Here is a 19,990-nt window from a genome sequence, read left to right as displayed (position 1 = left end):
ATGGAGCCCCCTGCCCAGGTTCCCTAGAGGCTTTCAAGCCTTGGGGTGGGGGTCAGGGGGCAGACTGAGCTAGGAGGGCACAGGCAGACTTTGTGTAGAATTGGAGAACTGGAGGAGAGGTGAATAGGGAGGCTTGGGGGTGTCAAAGCAGAGAGCTCTCCCAGGGCATAGGAGCCATTCTGATTTTTTACCTTTCTCCCAGGGGGAGGAGAAGAGGGGACCGGTGGCTGGTGCACTTGACCACAGCCTCCTTGAAGCTTGCTTTCCTGGTTGCTCTGTTGCTAATCTGCCCTGGTTTTCCCTGGGTTCCTGGCCACTACTCCTCAGTCTTCTTTGCCACCCTGTCTTCTAAATGCTGCGTTTATTCTTCTGTTGGGACCAGGCCCTCTACTCCACTCTTCTTCTTACTCCACTCTTCTTCTTCCTCTTTTTTTTTTTAATGGGTTTTATTATTCATGAGAGACAGAGACAGAGAGAGAGAGAGAGAGGCAGAGACATAGGCAGAGGGAGAAGCAGGCTCCCCAGGGGGAGCCCAATGTGGGACTCCATCCTAGGACCCCGGGATCATGACCTGAGCCGAAGGCACATGGTCAACCACTGAGCCACCCAGATGCCCCTCCTCACTTCTCTAATGCACGCCCTCCCACTAGGCGCATCACCCAGGTCCGTGGTCCTCCCTAGCACCCTGTGCTGACCACTCCTTATTCTCTTGCTCTGACTTCCCCCGTCTGCACTCTGGACTTTTATCTGACCGCCTGCTTGAAATCTGCCTCCACTTGGCTCTTGGCACCATCTCAAACTGAACACACTCCAAACAAAACTGTTGAGCTCTAGCCTGCCTAATACCCTCCACCATTTACTTCTCATCCAGTTCTTTCCACTGTGGAGAATGGCTAACGCCTCTGGCCATAGAGACACGCAAGCTAGAAATCCAGGTGTCGTCTTCGGTAGCTCTCCCACTGCATTAGTCAGGGTAGCCTAGATTTCACTGCGGTAACAACAACAACAAAACCCTTAACATTTTGGAGCCTGGGTGCTACAGCCTTTATTGCAAGCACAGCTCACAGGCCAGCTGTTGGCAGAGTCAGGAGGCGGAGCTTGACTCTGCAGGGGTCCTTCAGAGCCCCAGGCTCCTTCTGCCTTAAAACACTGTCACCCTCAACATGTGGCCTCCAAGGGTGCCACAGAGAGAGGAGAGAGAAAAAGAGCATGGAGCCTGTGAGGGATGCCTTTGAGAGCAGTTCATCACCTCCACTTACCCTCGGGGAGAACCCAGTCACGTGATAAGGGTGAGCTTGCCAGCCACAGCTGGTCTGTCACCAGGCCCTTCAGTCCCACATCCAGACTCCCCAACACAGAATGCCTTTCCATCTTGCCTGTCCTGGCTCCAAATAGAGTCCCTCCACCTTCCCCTGGACTTAGGCCCATATCCTAATAGGTCCCGTGTTCGATTGGTTGCTTTTGAAATGGATTACCTTCCCACTCAGCTGAATCAGGTCATATGACTCCTTGTCTTAAACTGCATCTATGGGAGGCAAAAGGGTGCCCCTGCCAGCGATGTCCACACCCTAATCCCCAAAGCCTGTGAGTGTGTTACCTTACATGGCAAAAGGTACTTGGCAGACGTAATTAAGTGAAGGATCTTAAGATGGGGAGAGTACCCTAGATTATTCAAGTGGATCCAATATAATCACAAGGGTCCTTATAAGGGAAGGAAGAAGGCAGGCGGGTCAGAGGAGAGAGTTGAGGATGCTATCTACTGTCTCTCAAGATGGTGAAAGGGGGCCACCGGGCAAGGAATGTCTTGAATCTGGAAAAGATAAGGAAATGGATTCACGCTAGAGCCTCCAGAAAAAGAAAACTAAAACAAAAACAAATGCAGCCCTGCAGATGTATTGATTTTATTTAGCCCAGTGTGGTCAGTCTGGGACTTTCTGACCTTCAGGTCTGCAAGGTAAGAAATTGTGACATTTAAGCCACTGAGTTTGCTTTGTTGCAGTGGCAACAGGAAGGCAATTCCTAATCTAAGGGCTGCTCCTACCATTTAGCATAAAATGCAAACTCTTTTATTTGACCACCAGACTATAAACTCTGTGCAGGCAGAGACCGGGCCGCTTATTCACTCTGTATTGCTCAGCAGCATCTGACTCATATTATAGATACAGAACTTCTTGAGTAAGTGAGTGAATAAGAGGGAGGGGAAGGGAGAGTGAGAAGAAAAATAAGATAAGGGGGGGGGGGGTAGAAGGAGAAAAGGTGTCTTGAGATCCTCCAGTCCCAACAGAACTAAGGTTTGTTGGGACTAGAGTCTGGAACAGATGGGGGTAGAGAAGCTGGATGTGTTCTGTGGGGGTGGAAGGAAAACGAGTTGCTGTCCTCAGTTAGAGAAACCCAAGGCTTTTTCTAGAGCCCAGATGGTATCCTCCTCATCTGCCCGGAGAGGGTTACTGGAGGGATTCAGAGCAGGCCCCATTGAGGAGGGGAGAGGGGATAGAACCCACACCACCTCCATCAGGAACAGGCTGAGAGGTGAGAGCTGTGCAAGTGTGAGTGGGGCATTCTGGAAAGCCTCGAGGTGGCTGCCTGAGTCTCTTGTGACCGCAGTGATGCAGGCCAGAGGGGTGGGCAGAGAGCTGTGAGCTCCTGATGGGATCAGGGACACTGTCCCCTAAAGGAAAACCATGTCTCTACTCACAGCATTTCTGACATTGAATGTGTGGCTTTCCACACCAAGCCATTCTCCAGTTTTCTGTGGACACCAATCGGTGTCCCTACAATTTAATTCACTTCTGACACTAACTACCTGGAGTTAGCACAGACCCTACTGGCTAAGAGCTTAGTCTGAAGACTGTCACCTCCCCAACTCCACATGCCAATCGCAAATCATGGGTCCCTATGTTATCCACACTTCTGTCCGACTTGACTACAAATCGGAGGTTCCCATGACTTCCCTCTTCCTCAGTTTCAGTGATTTGCTGTAATGGCTCACAGGACTCGGGGAAACACCATAGTTTACCAGTTAACTCTAAAGGATATAAATGACAGCCAGATGAAGGGGTTCATGGAGTGAGGTCTGAAAGGATCCCAAGTGCAGGAGCCTCTGTCCCTTTGCACCACTCTGCTAGCATGTGGGTGTGTGTGCCAACCCAGAAGCTCTTTGAACCCCACTGTTAAGGGTTTTTATGGAAATCCTGCTGTGTAGGTATGATTGACTAAATCATTAGCCTTTGGTGATTAGCCCAATTTCTAGTTCCTCTCCCCTCCCATGAGGTTGGTGGGTGGGGTTGAAAGTCCCCACCTTCTAGTCATGTGGTTGGTTCCCCCTAGCAACCAGCCAGGGTCACCCAAGAGTCACCTCCTTAGCATAAACTCAGGTGTGATTGAAAGAGGCTTTTGAATAACTAAAGACACTCCCTTCACCCTTGTCAGGAAATTCCATGGGTTTAGTTTAGGAGTGTTGCCTGGAAGCTGGGACTAAGACCAAATATATAATTCTTATTATATCTTAATATTACAGTCCCCTAAACCCAGACCCTGGGATTGGACCCTCCAGTTATGGATTTTAGTTCTAGTCTTTCCACCTGCCTTGGTGCTGTAGGAATTGCCCCTAGGAACCTTAGACCCTGGAGGGGAACGAGGCTGGGAACCTAAGGAGGGCTTCCATAGTGTGGTAGGCCGTGGGGTAATGTGGGGCACCTTGGCAGGTAGCCCTTGGGAGATGTTTGTCCTGGCCCTGGGGCCAGGGTGGGCAGCCCCAGATTCCCCAGCCACCCTTCTGGGCACCCGCAGGTCCTGAGTGAATCTCTGTTCCAAATTGGAGCTCTGGTCACCCAGAGTTGAGCATAACCTCAGAGACACCCCGCCCTCACAGTGCACACAGGGAAACGGAGTCAGGGTGCAGTGGGTAAAGACTTACCAGCGTCATGAAGTGAGCCCTTGGCAGAAGTCCGCAGAATTCAAGGCTTAAGGCTGCCATGCAGGTGCTGAAGGGACATGCAGGTGCCCTTCTGCTTCCTTTGCCCTCACTGGCAAACTTCTTAGATTTGTTTTCTACACCATTGTGGCCCTGGGCCTGGTGGGTGTGGTAGGCGCCGCAGGGGTTCAGTAAGTAGTTGTCAAGAGAGTGGATTCCCCACCACGCCTCTACACCTCTGACCTCCAACCGGGGGGCCCCATCTCCCCTCATGGCATCCCTGCCTCAGCCCTCCTGGCCATGCTCCCTGTATCTCAGGGGCCCTGAGACCTCAGGAATGTCAGCTGGCGGGAGCCCAGTGTTGCACATGAAGGGAGCGTCTGTTGGCTGGGGCTTCCAGGGCCTGGGCCAGACCCACGATCAGATCAGCGTGGACCATGACAGCCAAAGGTGTGCTGTTGCGCCTCTTTCAGGGACGTGCTGTCATAAGCAGCCACGTGCCCGCTGGAGTCCTGCTGTGTGGGGTGAACGGGACTCAGCCATGACGGGCTATGGCTCTGGTCCCGGTGTCCTTATCTTCCTGGTGTGTTACCCTCAGAGTTTACTGTGGTGCTTCCAGCTCCGGAACTTGGTCATTCCAGGAGACTGGGCCGGTGTGACTGGGTAGGAATTCCAAAATAGCCGGGTCTGAATTCTGAGAGAGCGGGTCTTCCGCATTTGGAAGCTCTGGATGCCTTCTTGTCCAGACGCGGCCCATTAGTCAGTCACGGGCCCCAGCAGAGCGCCTGGGAGCCCACAAGGCCGCCCTAGGTCCTCTGGCCCTGCTTAGCGCCTGCCCAGGCGTCCTCTGTGACCTGTTGGTGGCACTCCACTGGATCTGTCCTCACCTTGCAGGGCTCTGCTTCATCTCCTTGCCTGGGCCTCTCTCAGGGGAATGATTCTCAGGGACACCTAATTGAAATAATGAAATTAATGCTAATAACAGCAGTGAATATGCATTGAGGGAGCCTGGAGTTCCAAGGGCTTTACGCGTATGAATTCATTAATCCTCATGACAGCTCTGAGGTGGGACAGTGTCGGTCACCCGCTGACTGTCCCTTATCTGGTAAGGAAGCCCTCTCCAAAGCCCTCGTACAGACCCCTCAGCAGGGTGTGGGGCCTTTCCTGAAACTACTCAGCTGTTGGACCCTCCACACAGCTGCCTCCCTCCTCAGCCTTTGCCCCCCTCTTAGGAATTACATTCACTGTGTATACTTCCTCTGCCCACCTGGTAAATGTGGGGTTCCCTGGGGCTCCCATCTCCATGCCCTTCTCACTTCATGCCCTTCCCCTGGGGGAACCGCTGTCCCAAGGCCTCATCCCCTCCCCATGTGCCGGAGGGGGGTGGCCAGGGCTGGGTCTTGGGGGCCACATTAAGGACTTGAGGTGATAGGTCCTCTGACAGATATGCTCTGCTGGGGGTGGGCCGTATGACCTGACCAGATCTTCCTTTTGAAAAGATCATCATCATAGCCTGTGGGGTTGAGTGAGGTGACCATGGTCCCGGTGAGAGGATGGCTTACCCCTTAACTAGACAGGGGTGGGAGGATAGAGAATAGGCCATGGATTCCACAAGTGTTTGGAGGTCAAACCAGCAGGACATAGTGACCAGTCGGATATGGACAAGGAGAAGGAGACATAGTAAGGGCAGTCTGTTACCAAAACCCAACTTTGGCTGCCCTTTGTTTGAAAAGCCAATTCTCCAGGGACAAATGTTTGTTTTTATTTAGTGTCTAAATAAAACAAAAGTTTTTATAATATTTTATTCTATAAACAATAAAGACTTAATTAGAGAGAGAGGCAGAGTACAAGGAGGAGGAAGGGTTGAAGAAGAGGGAGATGGACAGGGACAAGCAGACTCCCCGCTGAGCAGAGAGCCCAACACAGGGCTCCATCCCAGGACCCCAGGATCATGACCTGAGCCAAAGGCAGACCCTTAACCGAATGAGCCACCCAGGCACCCCAAGAGATGAGTTTTGTTTGGAAAAGAGTACAGGCTTTATTCAGAAGGCTGGCTACCCAGAGAGAACGCAAACTTGCCCCAAGGCCGAGTCCGAGGTTCCTGCCCGCCCCAGAGACTTTTTAAAAGGGTTGTAGGCAGTGAGTTAGTTAAGGGAGTGCAGTGGTCTGTAACATTACTTGATTACGTGCACGCTACAGATGCCACCTACAGACACTACTGGGACGCGCAGAGGTGGTACAGGAGGGTCTGGTGCCTGGTGCGGAAGGGGCTGTGTCCTTTTCGAGGAAAGAATGCATCATCTATAGATCTACAAAGAAAGGTTTAGTTAATCACGTGGGCCAAGGGTGCTTGCTAAAGCTGCAAGACTGCTAGGTTGGCCAGAGGGGCTGTGGTGGCTTCAAGTCTAAGTGTCCAGCCGAGACGGGAAGTCAGGTTTTAGTGAGAGATGCCGAACTGAGCCCTGGATGGGCTGGGTTGGGATTCCCTTGGGCCTTTCATGTGGGGCTCTCCAGCCACGGGAGGCTGTTTTCAGGGAGTGCGGGTCTCAGGATTGGGGGTTGTCTGAGTGTAGCTCTGTCCCTAAGTCCATGAGCCGGTGATCTTGTCCCAGGTGAGAGGGGGTGAGGCCCCAGGGGCCGGACAGCCACCAGCACTGCATTTAGTCAGGGTGGGCAAGACATGCCTTGTGGTGGCCAAAGCTGGTGGCCAGAGGCATTTCAGCAGAGAGGAAGGCTAGTCAGAGGAAGGGGTGGGGTGTGAAGGCAGGTGAGGAAGTGGCTGTGGGGAGTACAGAGAGCTCCCCGGAGAGCTGGCGAGGGCTGGAAGGAGAGAGTGGAAGGTAGGCAGAGGGACAGGAGGCTCCGCTGAGCCCCCAAATTAATACCTGGCCGGCAAGCTTGTCATCTTTCTCTTGCTCCCAGCAGTGCATGTCCAGCAAGGCGCTGTGTCTTGATGATTCCTAAGGACCCCCCAGTCTGTCCCACCCCCCCACCCCCCCCCCCACCCCGTCTGTCCCACCCCTCAGCCAGCCCTCAGCATTCACCTGAGCTGGGTCTGTGCCACCACCACCCTGGCCTTTTCTGTCTCTGGGCGCCGTGTCCCTTCACAGTCCTGGGCCGTGGCTGCGCAGGCCTCTGCCTGGCTGGCTTTCCCCTCTTCCCTGTCTGGCTGGCCAGTGGCCGCTCCTCTCCCAAGTCTCAGAACCTCACTATCCGGAAGGCAGGTGCAGCCCTGGAGCAGCACCCTTAAGCCAGCCGGCTCCTGGCCCTGCCCTCAGGGACAGGGAGGGACCACCGAGGAGGCCGAGTCGAAGCTGGACCCCTTAGTGATGGTGGCGGCTGGAAGGACTAGGGGGAGCTGGTGTGGGGTGCTACACAGACCCCCAGCATCTCATGCTTAGTGATCCCATATTGGTCTGCTTCTCCCTGCCCTGCAATCCTGCCAGCACCGTGGGGTGGTGTGAGGTGTAAAATCAGGTGAGCGCTCCCTCTCCACCTTGGGAGCTCCTGGAATGACTCAGCTCCTCTGTGAGGGGTCTTCCAGGGATGAGGCTGAGCCCTGCCTCACACAGTGAGCCTCACTTTCCCTCCGTGACACTGTTCCCTCCCCCTGCAAGGGCATGGCTCCCAAGGGTATGTGTGTGGTGTGTGTGTGCATGTGTGGGGCTGGGCCGCCTCTCACCGTGGTGGTGCTCTTCTGCACAGGCTGCCCTGGAATGTGGGACAACCTCACGTGTTGGAAGCCTGCCCGCGTGGGTGAGATGGTCCTGGTCAGCTGCCCTGAACTCTTCCGAATCTTCAACCCAGACCAAGGTGAGTTTCTCCCTGGGGTCTCCCTAGGCCGTGATTGGTCTAGCCTGCTCCTTACGCTTGAGGCCCAGGCTTTTCTGGGACACAGGTACCAAGGACTGGGGCATCCTACAAGCCAGTATTCCCTGTTCCAGAGTTCCCATGCTAGTGAGAGCATGAAGCTACAGACCCTAGTACACACAGGTTGACGTGGAAATGTGCCACATTGTGCTGTCATTGTGTGTGAGGCCAGGCTGTGCTCTTGGAGGTGTCCACATCCATCACTTACCCAGGCTGGACCTTGAACAAGGCAATTCCCCCTCTGTCCCTTGCCCGCATTCTCTGCTCTGTCAAATGGCAATGTGGCATCGTGACTGGGGAATTAAGTGGAAGAACACACGTGGTAGCCCAGGCCTTGGCACATGCTAACGGTCAATAGTGTTAGCTGGTGTCACTATCACCACACAGGGATGCTCAGAGGGCCAGAGACACACCCAGATATGGACACACAATGAGTCGCCCTCAGTCAGCTAGACACAAGACACTCCTGTCCATACCCACATACCCACTTAGATACTAGGTATGGTATCACAAAGAGCTCAGTTTCGGACATGTCTGTATTTGAGGTCTTGGCCATTGTTGAGCTTGTGGAAATTATCAGGGGCCCCAGACAATCTGAGAGTCCTAGAGGTGGGCAGTGGCTGAGGTTCCTAACTCAGGATGTAGGAACATGGAGAGGAAGGGCCAGAAGGAGGCGGGCAGTGCTCTGTGACAAGGACAGGGTCTTAATGACTGCATCTTCAAGGGGAGGGGTCTGAGGAAGAGGGCTTCATGCAGATCTCTTCTTTGGGTATGAGTCTGCTGGGCTCTCTAGGCCAGTCCCCACCTTTCAGCTGGGACCTTGTAGAGTCTTAAGGCTGCTCTCCAGCCCATCCGCCCTGCCTCTGGGAAGGGTCTAGAGCTAGCTCCTGCTCCTCCACCCCACTCCTTGTGGCTGTTGAGGGAAGCAGGACACCAAGTTCGGTGGGGCTGGGCTCCAGGCAGGTGATGTCCTAAGAGCTGGCCCACTCACTGCTGAGCCTTGGGCTGGGGCCTTGTTGAGAGGAGGGTGGAGGGCAGGGGCTCTTGAGGGGATTAGAGGCATCTGACTCACTTGTGTGGTCATACACAGCACCTTGCGACCTGGTCCTCAGCTTCCTATTTCACCTGCCTAAGCCTTAGGCCAGTGTCCTTCTGGAACTGGAGCGCTTCTGAGCTCCACTCCACTATGAGTCCTGCCTATCTCCATCCTCCCACTTGTCTGAGAGAGACAGAGACACCTTCTCTTTGTCTTCTGGAACCCCAGCACCCGTGACTCTGCCTGGAGGGGCAGGTGCTTGTGGGAATTGGCAGAGGGGATAGTAGCCGTATTGGGGGGTGGTGGTGCATGGCCCTACGCAAAGACCAGGGAAAGCAGCTGCCCTGCCTCCCCTCCCCTCACTTCCCCTTCTGGGCTTTTAGCCACACCTCCCATCTCTGGACTGGACCTGCCAACCCAAAAGGAGGGTGGCTTGAGGCTCTCCCATCCTGACACCTGGGGGCCTGGGCGTGCCCCAGCGCCAGACAGGAAGTGAATCTGGAAGAGGAGGCGAACTGGGGAAGTGCTGGGGTGTGGGGTACAGTGTGTATGGAGGGCATCAGGTGCGGTGGCAGCCGGTGACTCAGCCACCTCGCTGCCGCATTCCTATGGAAACCGCCTTCCTCATTTCCTCCATTCATGTACTCCCCTCATTCATCATTTACCTGAGGTTTCTTGCTCGTCTGCTTTGGGGCAGGTACCGTGGCAAGACTGCTGCTTTTCAACAACAACAAAAAGAGGCAAAATGAATCAGCAGTGAACTAAGATTTTAAGAAAGGCTTTCCTTCACACTCCGTCCCTCCCTCTGGCAACTGCACCACGAACATGAATGGCTTATTTACACCTGATTCTTAATGGCTCATTAAGGCAGGCCCTTTAGCATCTGTGTTCACAAAGCTGGATTAGTGAGATTCACCTTACCTACTTAGAAAGTTGAGAATGGCATTTCTCATTCTATTTCCTGGCACCAGGGGCCGAATCTGTTTGCTGCGGTCATTGCTTTTGCAGGCTTCTGAAGACACAGGGACGTTGATCTGCCCTCCCCCTCGCAGATGCATTGGCTCATCTCTCCTTAACTGGGTCCCATTCTGGAGGGAGACGTAGAAGTCTCCGGTGTCTGGTCCACCCCCAGCCTATAGTCCTCACACCCCTGGGTCCCCAGCAGAGTTTGGGAGTGGGGAATGGTGGGGGGCCCCAGTGAGAGCAGACCCAACTTTAGCTCCCTCGTTCACCTCTGTGTTCTCTCTCTTTCTCTTTTTCAGTGTGGGAGCTAGAAACCATTGGTAAGAGGAACCTTGGAGAGGACAAGGCTGCTGATCATCTGTCCATGTGTCCATCCAGTGGGAACCCAGTTCTGACTGCTGGGAATGGTGCGGGTGGAATGAGAGGCTCCTCCGGGACCAGATTCTCCCTTTACCACCTGCCCTTAGCCATCCGGGGAGGTGGGGGACACAGGCAGATGGGGGACACAGCCCTTGGCCTTGAGGTGCTCATGGGCTGATCTGGGAGGATGAGATACACCCGTGGAGGGCATCATACAGGCCTGAATGTGTGTGTGAACCCACGTAGATACCAACATGCTCGGTGGCCTTGGCCTTGGCATTGAGAGCAAGAGAGACCTAACTGCAGCGTGCAGCCAGGGTAATGAAAAGGTCGGGGGGTGGCATGTCAGCTACGTGTTGGAAACAAGATTTTGAGAACTGGAAAGGAAATGAGGGTTCGTTGCTAGCAGGGGGCTCATCATAAGAAAAGGATGAAGGCGGAATAAAGAGTCAGGAGAGAGGGAAAAAATGTCTGCGGACGAAGTCCTGGGCTCCCTTGGATGAGACAGGTTTGGGGCTGAGATGGAGGCGTGTGGACCAAGAAGAAACCCAAGTCCAAGACCCATGTTCCTCTTCCTGCCTCTTTCTGGAAAAGGCCTAGTCATCTTTTTCCATTCCTCTCTCTGTCCGTAGGCCCTTCCACCTTCCTGACGCTATCCCATTTCCACTTCCTGTGGCCCAGTGGGGAGAACTGAGTCATGGGCCATCATTAGCATCACAGAAGTACAAAGCAAGAGGGATTGATGCCCGAAGGCACAGTGTGTCAGAGATGTGTGTGGCTGCCCTGGGTGCTGCAGCCTTTTGGCCTAGACCCCCACCCCTATCCTCAGGACCGGGGATGGCCTTGGCCTTCCAGGGTAGAGAGTAAACCTTGCACAGCTCTGGCATGCTGATGGCTGTGTACTGACTCCTGCCCACTTCTGTGCTTTGCAGATCGAGAGTTCGATTTCCCTGACACTAACTCCTTGGATCTCTCAGGTGAGGGGATAAACCAGGTCCCACCACAGGCTGGCCAGAGGGAGGGCATCCACCGACACGTGAAGTTGGGGAGCACCCCCGTTCCCGGGCTGGCATCCTTTCTGTGGCTATGTGATCGTTGGCAGGTCCTTTTCCTTCTCTGGAAGAGCCGAGGATTTTCTCTGCAGAAACTTGCACTCACGTGTTCAGATAGAATATTGTGTGCACAGATCTCCCGAAGTCACACTGTGGGCTCCAAGCACAGATCCCCTCGGTTAGGTGGTCCCAGATAGTTTGGGACTCCCATGGGTGCCAGTGGTGGTTCTCAGGCTTCCCACTGTGACCACCGTCACCTAGAGGGCTTGTTAAAACTTGGATTCCTGGACCCCACCCCCAGAGTCTCTGAGGTCGGGCCTGAGAATGTGCGTGTCTAGCCAGTCTTCCCAGGGATGCTGATGGGCTAGCCTGGGGGGAGAACCAGTTTTGAGAACCAGTGCCCTAAAATCCTATGCGCCTATGAAATCATTGGGGCAAAAGAGTCTAGTGAAGTGGGCGCAGTCACTGCAAGGTTTTGACAGTCTAGAGAGTACTCCATCTTCTGGAGATTTCCATCAGAACAATACAGTGGCAAATTCGTGGAATAGTTCTGAACAAAAAGATTTATACGCCTCTATGCCCACTCTGTCTTACAAAAAGAAACGGAGAAAGGGGGAAAATAAAAGAAAGGAAATGGCTTTCACCTCTAGGACCCTTTTTTAAAAATTGCTTTTCAAAGCAGCTTCCCTTTCCTCTTCCCACCACTCTGATGTGGGCAAAGCAGAGAGGAGATGAGGCTCAGGAACGGGAAGGGTCTTGGCCAAAGCCATGATTTCCCCCTGGGGCATGCAGATTTTCAGAGGGATTTGGAATGAGGGTGCCAGTAACAGCCTTATGTGGATTTGCTGGAAACAGGAAGAATTTGGCATCAAAATGTGGGACAAAGCGACTCCTCTCCCTGGGCCTGCCAGGTGTCCTCTGTGTCCTATGTCACAGGACTCTGAATTGGAGAAGTGATGGAGACCAGTAGTCTCCCACTCTGGGCAGAGCTGTCTTCTGTGGCAGGGTCACTCACCCTCTGCTTCTTCCCAGAGTTCCAGGAAGTGTGTTTCTGACTCTCTTGGTAAAAAAGAATTGGCCTGGGATCTTCCAACTCAAGGCGAGGATGCAAGATTGGGAAAGTAGAAGGGTTTCCTGTCTTGGCCTCTGCCCTTGCCTCCTTCCTGAGGTGGCCTTGGTTGGAGCTAGAGGAACCTTCCAGCAACGTGGGTGCTGGAGGAGCCCCTTTCCTGCAGATGTGTCCCATCGTACACAATTTCCTGGGCCCTGAATCCTGAGAAAGAGCGAACCATTCCTAAATGTCCTACTATGCCAGGTGAACTCCCAGGAAGCCAGTCTGCGAACAGGGGTCAGCCTGGGCCGGGGGCAGGGGGGCTGCTTGCCTTTCCCCTCCACGGGACGTCTGTGGTTCACCTTATAGACAGTCAGGAGAGGGGAAGATGAAATGAGCAATCATTAAAGGCTAAAAGGCCCCAGGCGGGGCAAAAACCAATCTAGATTCCACTCTGCAGACAGTAAAGGACTCCCTCCCCTTTGGTGTCCTACAAAATGGCCTTTAAAGTCTATCAAAAGGAAATTAAAGTACATTAGTGACAGGAAACAGACCTCTAAACCTGGGAAGACAAAAGTTTTTTTTTTTTTTTTTAAACCTAAATGCACATCTTAATAAGATCTGGCGCTAGGTTAATGGAGGTCTGGTCCTTGTTAATCAAGCAAGCCATGTATCCCCTTGGTGGGGGATCTTGCAGCTGCTGGAAGGCGCAGAGCTCCCGGGGGTACGACGACGGGCACTCCTGCTCCGTGGTCACCTCAGGTGATTCCTGGGCCAGGATCTGGGGGCTGGAGTCTGCAGTGGTGATCTCACATCATTCTTTTCTGCTCACTGACGTCTGGCAAGTGCAGAGCCAGAGCCAGGGGAGGGGCTCAGGCCTTTCCTTGGTGAGCATTTGCCAGTTCCAGAAGAGAGGGAGACTCGGTCCCCTCAGCCCTTGTTAAGAGATCAGCGGTGCCTTGTCCTCCCCGGTGTCCTTTGTGTAAAGGCTGAGCTTGAGGTCACCGGCACGGACTGTTTTCCCCAAGACAGTGGAAAATTTCGTGAACCTGTCTGTAGTCACTATGCTTCCCAGTTGGGCATATGGGTTTCTAGAAATTCCCACTTAAGAAGTAATTTTCAAGTAAGAGTTTCAGGGTCCTCTTAAGTCTTTCCTGTGCCTCACTGAGATTTTGTTCTACCGCAGACATGAGGGTGGTGAGCCGGAACTGCACTGAGGACGGGTGGTCAGAGCCGTTCCCTCACTATGTAGACGCGTGTGGGTTTGATGAATACGATGAATATGAGCCTGGGGACCAGGTGAGTGTCTGCCCCCACCATGGGGGTGAGGCTTAAGAGGCCCGTGACAGCATGTCCCCACCAAAGGCCTTGGCTTCTGTTGGGACTCTAGGATCCTAGGCAGCAAATGAGCACCTGCTGTATACCCAAGCCAGACACACAGGGGGCAAGGCCTTCATTCACTCATTCTGGGCCAAGAAGCACCTGCTTTGCTGCCCAAGTTCCTCCAGCCCCCACTACATGTCCCCTACCTCCCTGGGTATCCTTCCAAGACGCTTGTCTTTTCTGTGGCCCAGAAATGAGAAAGTTGAGGCCAGGCCCAGCAGGGAGGGCCTCCTGGATACTTCACCGGGCTGAGGCTGGTGTCTGTCCTGATTGGTCAGTGCCCCTGCACTCAGCAAGCATTTACTAAGCCTCTGCAGAGCACAGACACTGAGGGGGCAGTAAGAAGCTCATGGGGGGTGGGGTGGAGGGAGCAGGGTAGTAGAGGCACTGACAGGGAGAGCAAGACCAAGACGTGAGATCAGCAAGAGGAGAAGAAAGGAAGGAGGGGCTGGGTGCTGGACCCCTGGGGTGGGCAGGCCCTGGCCTCGGGGAGCTGGGGGCTGGGGAAAGCCCCATGTGGGGCCCTGGATGTTTTGTGCTTTCCTCCAGGATTATTACTACCTGTCAGTCAAGGCTTTGTACACAGTTGGCTATAGCACATCCCTTGTCACCCTCACCACTGCCATGGTCATCCTGTGTCGTTTCCGGTAAGGATCCCTCTCTTCCCCACCAGCAGCATTTGAGCTAAGGCAGCCCACCCTAGCTTGGAGCCCGTGCCCTGTCCCACCCACCCTTGCCCTCTCCTCTGAATGTCAGCCTTGGAGGCCCCTTAGAAGGCATGTCACCCACCCCTACAATAACAGAAGGGGAACTTGATCTGAGAAAGGGCACCTGACATGTCCGGGGCCACGCAGTGAGGTAGATGCTGGGCAGGAGACCTCCGTTCCCCACTTCTATCTTCCTGGTCACAGGAAGGGAAAGTCTGGCCTCCTGGAATAGTGGAGTCTGGCAACAAAGGCCTGGGAAGGAGGTGGGAAGGTGGGGACCCACCCGAGACAGAGCCTGGAGTTGGCCCAGAGCAGCCCTTGGAGAGGAGGGGTGGGATGCTGTGGGGTTCCTCACCTCAAGCCTCTTCCTCCCCCTGCCCCCCACCTGCTGGCCTAGGAAGCTACATTGCACCCGCAATTTCATCCACATGAACCTGTTCGTGTCCTTCATGCTGAGGGCCATCTCTGTCTTCATCAAAGACTGGATCCTCTACGCGGAGCAGGACAGCAACCACTGCTTTGTCTCCACCGTGAGTGAGCTGAACCCCGGTAGGAAAGGCCTTCCAGGGGTCCCTTGCTGTGACACCTCGCCAGCCAGGTGTTTTCCTGCAGGCTAAGGCATTGTCCCCAGTGAACGCAGAAATCCAGGAATGGCCATGAGGTTGCTAGTAACCAGCGAGACCATTGCTTGGTGTCATTTCCTGCCTCTCAGTCTGTGTGTGCGCTTGGCAGAGCAGATGCAGAACGTGGAGAGGGAACGCCTCTCTCGCTTGTCTGCAAAGGAAACTAGGCTTAGAGCGAGGCTTGCCTGGCCCCTGGTCATTTAATGAACCTGTGACAGAGCTGAGGGGCTGCTTGGCTTGGGTCTCTCCAGACCGTCTCCCCAGTTCTTAGACCTTTGGAGGTAAGCAGACATGATAGGTGTTGATGGAATAAAATGGAAAGAACAGCCCAGAGCACAGGACTTTGACCCAGGAGGGCACACATGGCGGGGGCGAGGGGAGCTGTTGGAGATTTCTGGGGACCAGGAATCTCCGCATTGATGTCTAAAACCTTCATTTGACTAAGGAGTCTCCTGTGGGGTCGTCTACTCCCCTTACTCCCCTCTCTGAGGGGCTGGAGAAGGAGCAGGAAACTGGGGGGTGAATGAGCCTGGGGAGGTAGAGGGCCCTGTGCTCACCCCACCCCCATCCTTTCCCGACAAATGTAGAGTTGCCTCCATGGGCAACTCAGAATCCTAGGATGCTGCCGTTTTTAACTCTTCAAATTCAGGAATGTTGAGTCTTTCAATCCATGGGATGTTTGAGCACAAGCATGCTGGAGCTGAAGGGCCCTCAGAATTCTCCTTGGTTCTGCTGGCTTCAATTTTTCAGGGCCGAGTGGGGGCCAGCAGAGGGGTCTTCATGCTTCCCTCAGTCTCCCCACCCTCTTTGCAGGTGGAATGCAAGGCCATCATGGTTTTCTTCCACTACTGTGTCGTGTCGAACTACTTCTGGCTGTTCATCGAGGGTCTGTACCTCTTCACCCTGCTAGTGGAGACCTTCTTCCCCGAGAGGAGATACTTCTACTGGTACACCATTATAGGCTGGGGTAGGTCGCTGGCTGTGGCCTGGACAGGCTCAGGCCTCACGGCCAGGTATGTTCTTGGTCCCGCTGTCAGAGGGTGTTAGGTCAGAGGAGGGAGGTGTTATCATTGTCCCGCAGCTGATGTCTGGTTCTTGGTTCCTTTCTTGTTCTTCCTGCCCATAGAAAGCCCATAGAAGTTGGAAGGTGATATCAGCTGAAGTTCTTCCGAGAAGTGAGATAGCCAAGGGACTGGGGGATACATGGACCCCCAGAGGCCCCACTGTGAGGGACAGTTAGGGTCCCCAAGACTCCAGGTCTGAAAGGGAGACCTGCCCCATGATTAGGACCCCCTGTTTGAGTGGTGATAATGGCCCCTGGGAGCCCCAAATCTGAGGGGACCCCAGGGCCTCTTGGCTTTCCTGTTATCACCAGGCTCCTTTTCTTGTCTTCCCAGGGACCCCAACTGTGTGTGTGTCTGTGTGGGCAATGCTGAGGCTCTACTTTGATGACACAGGGTGAGTACATGCTCAAGAGCCAGGGCCAGAGCCCTGAGTAGGTTCTTACAGATGGGTCTCAGTGGCTGCCCTGACTTCACATTAACTGCCAGACTGTACCCCCATCCTCGGTCCTGACTTCACCCTGATCCCACTGTCATGGACCCGCCCAGTCACAGCTCTGCCAGAACTTAGTGACAACGTGCAAGGTTTCAGAGTCCCTTTCCACTTCTGGGCTCAGCTCTGAGTGTCTATTTTTCTTTTGGGGGAGAGAGGAAGGATATTGAGGATGAGGTCACCTCCCCACCCCCACAAGCCTGAAGGGGAAACATGGCCATTTGCTCAGGAGCCCATTGATGATTCTTACTCTTGGGCTCCACTCGCTGCCTTGATGGGGAGCAGAGGGAAAGACCAAGGCACTAGAAGAACCGAAACTGGGCTTGGGTCTGCAGGATGCCTGAAAACTCTTGTTCCAGCCAGCCCCTCCTCAGAGAGCTGCAAGGGAAAAGTGCCAAATGGGGCCGGGGTCATTGGCTTGCAGGCATCCCAGCCCTGAGCTTAAACTCTCTTCTTTCTGTCTGTCTGTCTTTCAGCTGCTGGGATATGAATGACAACACAGCTCTGTGGTGGGTGATCAAAGGGCCTGTGGTCGGCTCCATAATGGTGAGTATCCTTGGGACAAGGCTGGGAAAGAGACGTGAGCCTGGGCTGAAAGCAGGAAAAGGGAACAGATTCAGAAGTCACTGCACAAACTGGCCTCTACCTTTTTCGTGGCTGCATTATATTCTGCAACATGGGTATACAAGTTGTGTGCTAGTCCACTAGTGTTAGACATTTATATTTTCTCTTTTTTTTTTTCTTGTAATAAAGGATGCTACTAGGAGCAATTCTGTGTGTAATTTTGAGCACGAGCATTCCTTTAGACTAAATCTCTAGAAATGGCATTGCTGGGTTGGAAAGAGTACCTCTCATCATTGTCTGTGCTTGTAACGTAAATCATTTAAATTTTTGCACAGGCTCCTAGGGGATAATGGTAGCTCATTGTTTTAATGTGAATTTCTCCATATTGCTAGTGCAGTGAGGTATTTTTTTCCCCACTTATTGGCAATTTGTTTTTATTCTGGTCATTACCTGTATTTCTCTCGCTCATTTTCTCTTTTGCTTGCTTTGCTCACTTGTCTTTCTAATTGTTTGAAAGGTAGTAACGCTTTATCTCGTAAACATGTTGTAAGTATATTTCCAAGTCTGCATAATTTTTGACAAACTGTCGCGGTTTGTCTTCCTAATTCTGAAATTTCTTTCTTATTATGGAAGCCTTTTCCCATCCTAAGTATTTGTAGTTGTTTTATAACATTTTTATGGGGTGGATTATTATATATATGTTCTGAATCTGAATAAAGCTAAAGCTTTATTTCTTTGTCTGATCTGAAATGTTACCTAATCTTCTTTAGTTTTTTTTTTTCCCCTACCAGTGGATAGACATTCCACCCTCCCAGTTCTTTTTATTAAATAGGCCACTGTTTCCCAGTTATGTTGAAATGTCACTTTATCATGAACATTCTGTGTACTCTACTTGTATTCTATGCTACGTTACTAATCTATTGGACTGTTTCCACGGTGAATGCCCCTTGTGCTGGTTGCTATAACCTGGTAGCAGGTTTTGGTATTTGTTATGTTAATATTCTTCATTCTTTTTTTCTTCAAGATTTTATTGTATATTCACACTTTGAGGTGAACTGTCAAATAGCCTTATCAGGCTGCAAAAAAAAAAAAAAAGTGTGGTTGAGATTTTTAGAGAAATGGCATTAATTTTATGAATTAATTTGGAGAAGTGATTTTCTTAAAATATGGAGTCTTCCTCTCCAAGAACATGGCCCGATTCTCCATTTATGCAGCCTTTTCCATAGAGTCATTTTGTACAGCTTTTCAGTTGTCTTCAGTTTACCTTTAGGGTATTTTCCGTTTGGGTTTGTATTGTGTCTGGGACTCATGCCGTCATTCTGTGTTCTAGTGGGTTACGGCTGGTGCTTCGGGAAACTGTTCGTTTCTGTGTATTTTTTCTTGGTTACCTTTCTAAACTCCCTTAGTAGTTCTTGTTGCTTTTCAGTTGGTTCTTATGGTTTTCTAGGTAGAAAATGACATAATCTTTATATGAAAATAGTTTCACTCTTTCCAGTCTTTATACCGTTGATTCCTTGATTTTGACTAGGATGGTGTTTGCTATTTAGTTTTAGTTAGTCTTCATTAAATTAAGAGAGTTTCTATTCTCGGCTCATTTTAGTGTATATTTTTTCAAAATTATGAAATCAAATGTTTTGGAAACATTTATTGGAATGATCCCTTCCCTTAGTGATGAGCTTTTATAATATTCCAAATTTTCTTCTTATGAACAATGCTATAATAGATATATTCATGCACATGAATATGTCTTTAGAATAAATCTCTAAGAGTGGAATTTCCAGGACAAAGGGTATGTACCTTTAACATTTTCATAGATATCAAATGAGCAGAATACAATAATGCTCATTTCTCATGTCTTTGTTGATATTTTGATGATTGAACTATTCACCAATCTTATGGGGGATAAGGGCAGCTTATTCTTTTTAATCTGTTAATGTAAGAAATATTAGCAGATCTGAGTTTTTTAAAGTTTTGTTCGTTGTTGTTGTTTTCATTTCTCATATAAAACTTTTTTTTGGCCATGACCTGTTTGTTCTTTTAATGTACTAAAAAAATTCTATTTGTTAATATTTTGTTTATAGTTTTTGCATTGTTCTGTGTAAGTTCTCTGTTTTTGGGTGTGTGTGTATCTATTTGTATACTTCTTTTATTGTCTGGGATTTGTAGCAGAGTTTTGTTAGCCTAATAAGTAATTTGTGGGGTCTTCTTTTTACGTGCTCTTAAATAATGAAGTAGGCTATAAATGACATCTTCCCTAAAGGTGTTATGAAACTGGTCTGTAAAGTTGTCTGGGCCTGATGCCTTTTAATGCATACATCTTTGATAACTCTTTAACTTTCTTCTGAGGTCGTTGCTCTACTCAGATTTTCTACGGCTTCTTGATTTGATTTTGTTTATTTCTGTTTTCCAATTTTGTTTGATTTTTCTCTTATGTTTTAAAATATCCTGTACGTCTGTTGTCTTGTCCTCCTTCGTATCCCTAAATATGTTTAATTTTATTTTCTCCTTTTGAATCGACTAACCTACACAGTGAGCAGTATGTACTGTGCAGAATTTCTGGTGGTGTTCAGGCACTGGGCTTGTATTGGAGAAGAAGACTGAGAGAACTCTGCCTTTGTAGAACATGTGGAAACAAACAAACAAAACCAGACCCCCAAAATAAAGTTTTTAATTGATCAAGTCTACTTTTTCTATTTCTTTATAATGAATTTTTATCTTTATTAATTTCCTTCTTGTGTAAGTTAAATTTGTGATACTCTCCCCCTAGCTTTTGATTTGAATGCTTAATTATTTTATCTTCAGTATTTAGTATTTTTTTCACATGTTAGTGTCAAGCTCTACATTTTTTTTTTTTCTCCAGGCGCTGCTTTGGCTACACTCAGAGGGTATTGCCCTGTGGTTTTCTCTTTGCACC

At 51.2% G+C, this 19,990-nt stretch overlaps 1 protein-coding gene across 5 annotated transcripts in view; it reads left to right on the top strand.

The window, feature by feature from the left end:
* The window catches only part of ADCYAP1R1 (ADCYAP receptor type I), a 58,268-nt gene that overhangs the window by 19,522 nt on the left and 18,756 nt on the right, over positions 1-19,990 (top strand). For all 5 annotated transcript variants that reach the window (XM_072783590.1, XM_072783589.1, XM_072783586.1 and 2 more), the window contains exons 4-12: positions 7,619-7,726; positions 10,082-10,102; positions 11,075-11,119; positions 13,432-13,544; positions 14,178-14,275; positions 14,733-14,865; positions 15,772-15,925; positions 16,356-16,416; positions 16,989-17,058. In XM_072783590.1, coding sequence (XP_072639691.1) covers positions 7,619-7,726; positions 10,082-10,102; positions 11,075-11,119; positions 13,432-13,544; positions 14,178-14,275; positions 14,733-14,865; positions 15,772-15,925; positions 16,356-16,416; positions 16,989-17,058 — 803 coding nt within the window. The remainder of the gene's footprint in view (positions 1-7,618; positions 7,727-10,081; positions 10,103-11,074; positions 11,120-13,431; positions 13,545-14,177; positions 14,276-14,732; positions 14,866-15,771; positions 15,926-16,355; positions 16,417-16,988; positions 17,059-19,990) is intronic.

This window comes from Canis lupus, chromosome 18 (assembly GCF_048164855.1).
Source record: "Canis lupus baileyi chromosome 18, mCanLup2.hap1, whole genome shotgun sequence".
Taxonomy (NCBI): Eukaryota; Metazoa; Chordata; class Mammalia; order Carnivora; family Canidae; genus Canis; species Canis lupus.
This window is presented reverse-complemented; position numbering and strand designations above follow the sequence as displayed.